Below are 10,697 nucleotides of genomic sequence, written 5' to 3'. Positions count from 1 at the left end.
AATATCACCGAATATAAGTTTTTGTTAAAAATCTCATTTTTATTACAAGCTTTTTTTGCTAACTGTACTTTATGTTGACTGTACTTGTGTTGTCATACAAACTACATTTCCGCACCAAATTTTAAGTCGATTCCACCACTGGAAATGCATCTAATTCAACTTGCATGATCTGACCCGAACATACATATTCAATTCAATTCATTTATTGCTAGTAATTAATGTAAGTACAGATGTTATTATTGCAATATAGTCCATTGTTTCGCCTCCATAGGCATGCAAAACATACATTAATATATAGGTAATATAAATATTTCACTTGTCAAGAACCAGTGGTCAAACAAGAATATGATTGACACATTTCATGTTAATAACCAATAATAATGAATCAATTACTAAAGTAATATCATATTTTTATCTACTTTAATAAGAGCTAACTTGCTCAAATCTGTTTCAAGGATCATAAACAAAAAAGTTTTTGCTATCAAGTCGAAATAGCTCAAAATTCACTTGAAAGATTTGGAACAATCAAGTTTATGTACCTAAATACACGAACATAGGTACGAGTATACCTTTGTACATAGAAAAGCTTTGCGAAAGGTACGCCGTATTGTTTCCACTCAGTGTTGTTCTGGAAGCTGTGTAGCTTGTGCAAAATACGAAGAACTAGAAACGATTAAAATCGCTTCATTCAATTATTTACTGTTGATATGAAACTGGCAGCGATTTCCGTTAGTGTTAGCCTGGTCTTGGCTGGCGACAGTTCTCATCCTGTTGGTTGCGAATTTCATTTATTGTATTTAACATTACTTGCGTGTTTGTCGAGCGGTGCGGTGCACGCGATTCCCGTTTGATCCGCACCGCGGGACAACAGCTTCATTGCTTCAGAGCGGCGTGCGTGCACGGTGCGGCGAGATGAAAAAAACGATATACGAAATGTTATTTCCGTACGGTATGTCCACATTTCTGAATTATAAGTAATGACACCTCCTACCGCGGCATTTTAAAATAGACATTTTAAAGTACGTATTTTATAGTGAAACCGATCGATTTCTTAAAAAAAATACACGAACAAAGCTTATTAAGTTGACTAACGGAACTGTTAGTGCTAGTATGTGAATGAATTAAAATGCTCATGATTCCTCCATTATCGAAACTGTATCTTAGGAAGAGGATTTGCCATAGGTACTAACGCGTGACGCCACCATATAAAGTGAACTCGAATCTTATTAAGGCTTTTACATTAAAGTTGAACAAGTGTTGTGGTTTTTAAATTGCTGTTTATAGTTTTCTGTACGAGTTCTGAGTACTCTGTGCATTTTTTGGCCTGGAAATAAGTTTAAAACGGAAAATAAAATACAACGAAATAGGGGCAATTTTTGCCGTGGATTCTAATAAAGACTCTCCACGATAAAATCGGATCATGCATGCGATCTAGTGTATCTCTGTAATGAATGCTTATTTGCAAGCAGGACTTTTTTAAGTAATTAAATTAGTGGCTATGAAATAATAATAATAAAAAGTTAGGGTGGCTGTGAGCTTTAGCTTTATATAACTCCACTGTGCCTAAATTATTTTTCACGACACTGCTCGAAAATGTGGCCATAGATAACCTAAATCCAGTACCCAAAACTGCCTATAAATGTACATTTAGCAGCTGGCTCATTTACTCGTATGGCTCGCAAAACACAACGACAATATTATTCCCAGCTTCCCAGCGTGCTGAAACGACAATCTGACTAATCAAAAGTTAATCGTCTGCTGCAAGTGAAATTAAATTAACAAATGAGAATGCTTAATTTACATGTCATTTAATGATTATGGCTTATGTGAGGCGTTTTTTTTCTTAAACGTATAACATGCACAAAATGCGTTAGTTTTTTTAAGTATGAAAAAACGCCACAGCATCGCAGCAGGTCGGACATGACGAGGATGAAGTTTTTATTTTTACCCGACTGCCTGTAGGAGGGTTGTACGTTTGGTATGTTTTTCGAGCGTATGTGTGTATGTATGTATTTATGCATGTGGTTATGTATGTCTATTTCTTTGGTCCTCGCTGCAGCCTAAACGGCTGAACGGATTGTAACATATAAGGTATCATTGGATTCGTCATAACTGTCGAAGTGACATAGGCTATATAATATTTCAATATGGAGTCTGTGAAAAAAATATGGCGGAGGAATGAAAAAAATATATTTTGTATTGTAACAATACCTGTGGGTGAATGAAAGCTAATAATTAGCCCATTCTAAATATATAGGATATAACACTTTTAATCTACCGTTTTCACATAAATATCAAAAAAGTGTTAAATTAAACTTTAAATTAAATAAATCTAAAAACCCGACTGCTAAAACTAAAAGGAAAGAAAATATGTCTCATTAAATTTAAGGTTCATTGAGTCGGGACCCATTACCAAGATTTTGACCTGGTTACGATTTGAATGGGTCCCGACTGTTGAACCTTAAATGAGCTTTTTGACAGAGTTCTAGACCACTAGACTTATTTTCTTCCTTTTAGTTTTAGCAGTCGGGTTTTTAGATTTATTTATATTATTATTTCTTAAATAAATATGTGGTTGGGTACTAGCCACTTAAGAACGGACTCGTTTAAAAATAATAATTATGTCCAAAAAGAAAAACTAAAATCGACGGGAAATAGATAGAAGAATAAGATAGATAGAATAAGAATAAATACCTAATAATAAAAGATCTTTATTCAATAGTTTGTTTATAAGAAGACTAGCTGTTGCCCGCGGCTTCGCTCGCGTTAAATTTGAGGTAACACAGATCATTTACTTTCTATGATCTTTATTTTCGTATTTTAATTGATTTTTGAGATGATTATATTTGCAAATTTTTGAATTATAAAAACAACCTAGATGATCATAATTCGTTAAACTTTGAACCCCTGTTTCACATCTTTAGGTCAGGGGTGAAATTTTAGAAAACCCACGTGCTTCTTTTGCCCGCGACTTCGTACCTACGCGGCATAGGATTGTTCCCGCAGGATAGGAATAAGTGAATTGAAGAGAAAACCACACTGTCCGCGATTGAATTGAAACAGGCTTCTATTATTTCGGGTATCGATTTTTAAAAAGCTTTTTACTAATAGTTTTTTTTTAAATCCGCTCAGTTTTTCCAGAGATTCCCCGAACAACCAAGAAGCAGACAAAGTTAAATATTTCCTTTTCCCATGGGAATTTCGAAAAATCCTTACTTAGTGCACTCCTATAATACTTTATCTACATGTGTGCCAAATTCAGGTCTGTCAGTCTGTCCTGTCACAGTATACTGTTTTACAGGTATGTATAAATTTTGTTACGTAATGAGTTGATTGGCTTAGCGTAGGTACTTAATGTGTCCTCCTAACCGTTAAGGAGTTATACCTTCCATCATCAGCTCACCTAAATAACCGAAAGAATACAACTAAAGGTCTACCTATAAGTGCATATGATGTTTAAAGAAACTTCCTCTAACTTCTAACCGTTAAGGAGTTTAACCTTCCATCATCAGTTTTTCCCTGTTCTCATGTGAATTTTGGACAGTCCTCTCTCAGTGCTCCTCTACATTGCCGAATTTCAGCTTTCTACCAGTAAAACGAAAAGTCCCATTTTTTTCCTTTCCCGTGAGAATTTCGGCAAATTATCTCTTAATGGTTTCACAATAATACTAATGCTGTTAACGTCAGAATTTCGGGAAATCCTTTTGTAGTGCTCCCCTACACTCCTCCCCAAGGAACCTAAATGGCAAATTTGAGTTTTCTACGATGAGTAAAACGAAAACTCCCGTATTTTCTCGTTCCCTTTGGAATTTTGGAAAGTCCTCTCTTAACGCTCTTCTACAATCCCCAAGCAACCTACATGGCGAATTTCAGCTTTCTAGGACCATTAAAAGGAAAGATCCTGTTTTTTTCCCTTTCCCGAGGGAATTTCGGGAAATTGTTTCTTAATGAACTAAAAGAATTTCCTTGCTCACCCGCGACCTTACGATAGCTAAGCTTATGCAAAATATGCATAAATAAATATGAATAAATATGAATGAGCATCCTGATAAGTCGAATTTGGCCAAACATTTGTTGGAACTAAATCATTCTTTATCTATTTATTCTGTATGAAGTGTTACATTATTGTGGCAAGGGGTTTTGTCTCGATGTTTTAGAATGCATGGAGATAATTAGATACAACAGTATGGGGTCTATTATTAATGAGCAGGTAAATTTAGTTTCATCTCCCTTGCTACGGCTTGGATCTAATTTCAGCAATGGTAGTTAATAAAACATGCCTTGACAGTAATAAATAAAAATCAAGGTAGTTTTGAAGGACGGTTAAAAAATATTAATAATTTGTGGGTACTTTTGTTTTGTTTCATAAAACGTATGTGGATACTTGGGGAGTTACAGTGACAAGTTAAAACGGTGGTTGTGGTTCGTTAGTCTAACAACTGGTAGCATGGTGTACGGTTGTGTCACTCTGAAGATGAGCTCTGGTTGAGTTCGAAACGCGTCAGTGTAGTGTGGTGGTGGTGATAGATGGGTTTGTGTGATTTGTGTGTGTTCTTAATGTGTGTGTGTATAAATCCCGTTTTTTCCTGTTACCGTTAGAATTTTCAAAAATCCTTCCTTAGTAGAACTTACCTGCCTTACCTACATTGTATAAGGTATCTATGTGCAAAATTTCCAGTCTCTAGGTCCAGTGGTTTGGGCTGTGCGTTGAAATATCAACGATTGATTTTCGATTGACTTTATCACCACTTTCAGGGGTTGAATTCTCAAAAAACCTGAAACACGTGTTTACTTATTTGTTGTAAGAACACTCCTGTGAAGTTTCGAATAAAATAGTCTAACTAATCTTGTTTCCTCATACTAACTTTGGACCCCCATCTCACCCCCTTAGAGGGTGAATTTTGAAAAATCCTTTCTTAATGCACCCCTAGACCTTAAAAGGAACCTACGTGCTAAATTTGAAATCCCTAGAACCAGCGGTTTGGGCTGTGCGTTGATACATCAGACAATCACTTTTGCCTTTTTATATAGATAGATAGAAGGAGATAGAAGATAGATAAAATGGATAAAATAAAATATTGTACCTATTTGCCTGCGCTGCGCTTTTCATATTATGTGGTGACTGTTGGTTGATCATAGAGAAGTTTCGATATTTTTTTATCATATCCACGAGCGTCGTTGCAACGAGTTGAAAGTCGGGCCTTTCTGCAAGTAAATTAAGCGTTGTAAAGACTGTTTTTAACAATAATTATGTGTTTAAACAACAAAAGTTTAAAGAGCAATTATTTACTTGGAAGTTGTAAAACAAGTTGAAGATTTACAAGACAAGTTCTGAAACTTTAGTTGATTTTGTTCTTGATAATTGTACTCTGTTCTTGAATTGGCAAGAGCAAGGTGAGACCAACTAATCACTAAATAGGTTTGACCACAATCAGAAACTTGAAAGCTTAATAAGTAAAGATCCGAACTTTGAATCAACTTAACAACGTAAAGAAATATGCAGCAGATTTAACCTCGCTGCTCTATTGAACTTAAAGTGATTGACAGTTTTGTCTAAGTACCTACATAGAATTAATGTATTATACCTACCTAGCGCCATCCACGAAGACGCGTGATTTTGACCAAATTAATGACATTAGACATTAATGACATTGTAATAAGAATCACGGCACGCGTCATCGTGAATGACTCTACCTATACTCGTACATTCCACAACACGGTATCCTTTGTGCCTTTGTCCATTAGAGACGACTTAAGAAAATAGTTTATGGTAAATTGAAATAAAATTTGTTAATGTGTACTGTTACGTGCGTCCTTTCCTATTTTTTCTTTCTTTTTATTTTATGTTAACTAATTTATTGAATCAAGCGTTACTTTGCGAAGGTCTATATCAATGAACTTAAACAATTACTAGTAGTTTGGTCACTTACGACCTTATGATAGCTACGTTTATGCAACTCAAAATTTGTTACAGTGGACTGATTTTGAGATATTATCATGAAAATGGTGAACGGACACGACAGAGTAGTAAGAATCATGGTGTTAATTATTTTTTTGTTAATAATTAAAACCAGTTCTACAAAAATCGTCATACATATTATGTCCCAGTTAAATACAAATCGGTGCCTCGAAGAATCACCTTCTACTCTTTTCTTTCGTACTGTAAAGAGAAATAACTGAAGGAAAAGTCGATTCATATTTGAGAAACTTTAACTCTTCGACACAACACTTTAGAAAAGGTAAAGTAACAGTAATCAGCTGTTTTATTTTTGTACATTGTTTGGAGTTAATGTTGAACAAGACGTCCTACGTCATCATTCAAAGGCTGCCTACGTTCGGGTCACCAACGGACACACCTGTTTTGCATGTTATGTTGTAACAGTTATATACATTTTAATTTAATTTTCGGTACGTAGAGCTTTCTACTGTGACACAAACACAAATTCCCGTTATTGTGCTCTCCACGCGGTACAAGACACAGTGGTTAAAACTTTGTGACATGCTCTCATCCATCAGCCACAGACTTGCCACAGATCAAGAATATACAAGATGTTTTAAAATTAATCCAGAATATTTCAGAAGACAGGGGGTTTTAATTTATTATGTAGCTTACGTAGGTATTTTTTATAATCCCCAACGCTCTGGTAGTTAATTTTAAATTAACAATTTGTTTTGATATCGGTTCACACCACGTAAATCTTCATCTGGTTACAGTTTGAGGTAGTGTCAAAAATACACGAACGTTTGAAACGACGCCAAGCAAGTTCTCACTATATCCGACCATAGTATTCGGCTCAAATCAAATTATGGACAATAATAGAGCCCTCGTATTATCAATCAGGTTTCCAATCTACAAGGTTATGCTGCGGAGGGTGGGGCAGGCATTGTGTGGTACGGAACATCTTAATGATCATTGCTGGACCCCTTAGTACAGTTAGTGACAAATAATACAGCATGTAACGAAAACCCTATACAATAATTCACTAGGGTACTCGTAGAAGCTATAATATTAAATAATAATAATAATATCATTTAATATGGGTGAGTCACACGGTAGTTTCATGTTCAAAGAAGCTATAATAACTAACCCAACAAAAAGTTGGAAAACCCCCACTTCAAAGTTCAATGTCTCAAAAACGGCTGAACCAATTTTGATAAAACATATCTAGGAACCATCGCTAGAAAATTTGCTTTCAATTAAAAGAAAACCGCATTCAAATCGGTCCACCGACTTAAGAGCTACGGTGTCACAGATAGACAGACAGACACACACACAGACACACATAGCGGTGAAATATTTTAAAAATGAATCAATTATTTGGAAGTGTCTCAAAAGGGTTGTCTTCCCTTCTAGTTTCACTGTGGTAGTATTAGATAGTAGTCTATTTTTTATTTCACCTGATGAGGTGTAGCTTCCCTTGCTACTAACAAATGAAGTACTTCCAATGATACGAAAAAGTTTAGCCGATCAAGTATGGAGATTCGGCCCAGGCATAAATTGAAGTCGTACTAAGTACTGAATTATTCGGTAAGTCATAAGATGATATTATACCGCAAACTTTAAGGGCAGTGAGCAAAGGCCTTCATTAACGTACTTTCATATATTTATTAGCTAATTGATATATTTTTTTGACTTAGGAAAAAAATAGAACCGGATAGCTTACGTGTTAAATCGAGTTTAGATTAACATGTTTTAGGCTTCGTTGCCCTTCTTCCCAGAGCAACGCGACTCGGCGGCTGCTGCAAGTTGCAACACGAGCACCCGAAGCGCGTGCGCGCTTTTTGAGTTGAGTGCGCATATTGCTGTAGCCGCTTGCTGGTTCTATATGAGTGAGTCTCACGGTAGTTAAGTACATGTTCAAACGAAATGGTTATATTATATTTTGATTTTATCTGAAACTTCGCACTCGCTGACGTGGCAACTGTCACAGATAGTATATACCTCCCTTGTGTCGAAGTAGGTACTTATTGTAGGCAATACATAGCTGCTCGAAATAATTTTAAAATTAAATTTATATGTATTGCATTGCAAAATGTATTCTAATAATGCATAGTACTAATACCAACGTCTATTTACTATTTTTTTTTGCTGTTAGTATTAGAAAAATAAACTATTATTATTAATCATGAAAAAATGTAAATTATTGCTCCTGAAAAAAATATTTTACTCATTATAAAATGTACTGACTACCTACCTAATAAGTGATATGAGATTTTTTGACTTATTTAGTAGGCAAGCTTTCTGACCATACCACAAAAGGAAACTTAGTAAATGCTTAACGTTTTTCTGAGTACCAATTAAGGCTCACTTGAGTAGTCATAAAAATTAATAGTTTTTTAACGGTTCCAAACCTTTAATCATTATAATTTTACCGTCCAATAAATCATAATCCATATATATATACTCCATATTAATATTATAAATGCGAAAGTAACTCTGTCTGCCTGTCTGTCTGTCTCTCTGTCGGTTACGCTTTCACGCTTAAACCGCTGAACCGATTTTGATGAAATTTGGTACAGAGATAGAATAGACCTTAGGAAAGAACATAGGCTATCTTTTATCGCGAAAAAGAGGCTTTAAGGGGTTGAAATAGGGGATGAAAGTTTATATGGTGGAAGTTCGTCGCTGTCGAAGATAAAACCATGAAATTTGGCATTTAGGCACTTAATAAGAAGTAAGTCGATATTTGGTTGAGCTTTTTTGAAAATTCGACCTGTGAGGGGATGAAATAGGGGATGAAAGTTTATATGGAAGGTCGTCATTATCGAAGATAAATCGATGAATCTTTATTAAACTTGCCATTTCGGCACGTGATAAGGGATACATAGATATTTGTTCGCGCGTTTTTCAAAATTCTTCCTGTGATGGGGTGAAACAAGGGATGAAAGTTTATATGGAAGATCATCATTGTTGAAGATAAATCGATGGTTCTTTATGAAACTTGGCATTTGGGCACGTGATAAAAGATACATAGATATTTGTTCGGATTGGATCGGGGCAGAGGCAGGGAGGCAACGGAGTGGAGCGGAGGCAACGGATGGAGCGGATACAATGCATGCTTCAGCGGAGGCAGCGGAGTGGATCTGATGCTGCTGAGCGGAGGCTGGCGGAGCGAAGGCTGACGGAGCGGAGGCTGGCGGAGCGGAGGCTGTGGAGAGGAGTCAGCGGAGCGGGGGCAGTGGAGCAGATTGATGGTGATGGTGATGATAGTGGTGCTGATTATGATGATTGGTGATGATGATGGTGATTGTGGTGATGATGATTGATGATGATGAATAACAAAAAAAATGTTTATAAAAAATGTCTTTATTTGAAAACTTTACCTGCGAGGGGATGTCAGCAGAGGGGATGATGCAGTGTTAGCAGAGAGAAAAATGTACGCAATGTGAGGTCATCATGAAAAAATTATGATTTTCAGATTTTTCTTATTTATTGTGCTATACCTAAGAGCTACCTTTATGCAAAATTCTAAGTTTCTAGGACAGCCGGCAGTGCGCTATAACTTTTTCTATTAAGGCGATTTGTATGCAAAACACCTTTTTAATGACTGTAGCTTTTGATGGCCTTGACTTAGAAGTTTGATTTTTTCACAGTTTTCGGGACTATTGACCTCAGTTTAGGGTTTTAATTCAACTCGATACCGATACTCCGCTAGATAAAGGGTCTTGACAGACAGACGGACGGACGGACAGCAAAGTGATCCTATAAGGGTTCAATTTTTTCCTCTTGAGGAACGGAACCATAAAAAACATTTGTTCCGGCGCTTTTCTAATTACGACCTATTTACTTGAAAATATGGGGATGAAAGTTCTTACGGAATTCCAAACAAATTTACTATAAGTATATTTATCGGAACTATGTGTAGCTAAAATGCCGTCTTAATTATAATCCTACCCTCCTAACTTACAATAAAGGATGTAAGGTGTCAAGAGTTCACTATGAAGAATTAGTCCTTTTGTGTTGGCAGGCAGGCACGTCGTTTTGCTAAAATGTAGCTACCCGCAAAATATTTATGTTTTAAATACTAAAGAACATGGATGGATGGCAAAACAAAAAAAATACTTTATATTCATAGTAATGTTATGCTATTATTGGCAGAATAGGTATCCTAAATAAATTAAATACTTCCCAAAGTTACTATTCCACGCGGACGAAGTCGCGGGCAAAAGCTAGTCTTAAGTATTATAAAACAGATGAAATAACTTGGTTTTGCTCAGAGTCTTATTGTAGCAAACAAGAAGTACAAAATAAAACTTAAATCATCCCTATTGTCCCCACTAGAAAGTTACCATTTTACTACTCCATTTTTGTCAGAAAAGTATTTTTTTTAAACTTCCTTAATGAACAATAACTTGAAGTGGTAGGTATTATTAATATTACTTAAAAAACTTACCTCATACCTGAAATATTCCGCCAAAATTTTTAATGTTCCCACACTTCCACCCATTCCGCCAGTGTGGGGCAAGTCAAAGTCAAAATATCTTTATTCAATTTAGGCTATGGCAAGGACTTATGAATGTCAAAAAAAATCTACCTCCGGCTCGGAAAAACCTTTGTCGAGAAGAATCCGGCAAGAAACTCAACGAGATATACATATATATTTTTAACAGATTGACAGTGTTTTTTAAAGATTACATGTATTTAGCACAACTACATTTTTTAACACCGTAGATTCGCTATTTGAAGTAAATGATCA

At 35.7% G+C, this 10,697-nt stretch overlaps 1 protein-coding gene across 1 annotated transcript in view; it reads left to right on the top strand.

The window, feature by feature from the left end:
• The first annotated feature begins 851 nt into the window (after nt 1–851).
• bma (SCY1-like protein bma) overlaps nt 852–10,697 on the top strand; it is a 167,102-nt gene continuing 157,256 nt past the window's right edge. The window contains exon 1 of the mRNA XM_074086703.1: nt 852–949. Within this exon, the coding sequence (XP_073942804.1) occupies nt 913–949 (37 nt within the window). The 5' untranslated portion in view covers nt 852–912. The remainder of the gene's footprint in view (nt 950–10,697) is intronic.

Source organism: Choristoneura fumiferana, chromosome Z (genome assembly GCF_025370935.1).
Source record: "Choristoneura fumiferana chromosome Z, NRCan_CFum_1, whole genome shotgun sequence".
NCBI classification, from domain to species: domain Eukaryota; kingdom Metazoa; phylum Arthropoda; class Insecta; order Lepidoptera; family Tortricidae; genus Choristoneura; species Choristoneura fumiferana.
Note: the sequence above shows the minus strand (reverse complement) of the source record. Positions and strands in the feature narration are given on the sequence as shown.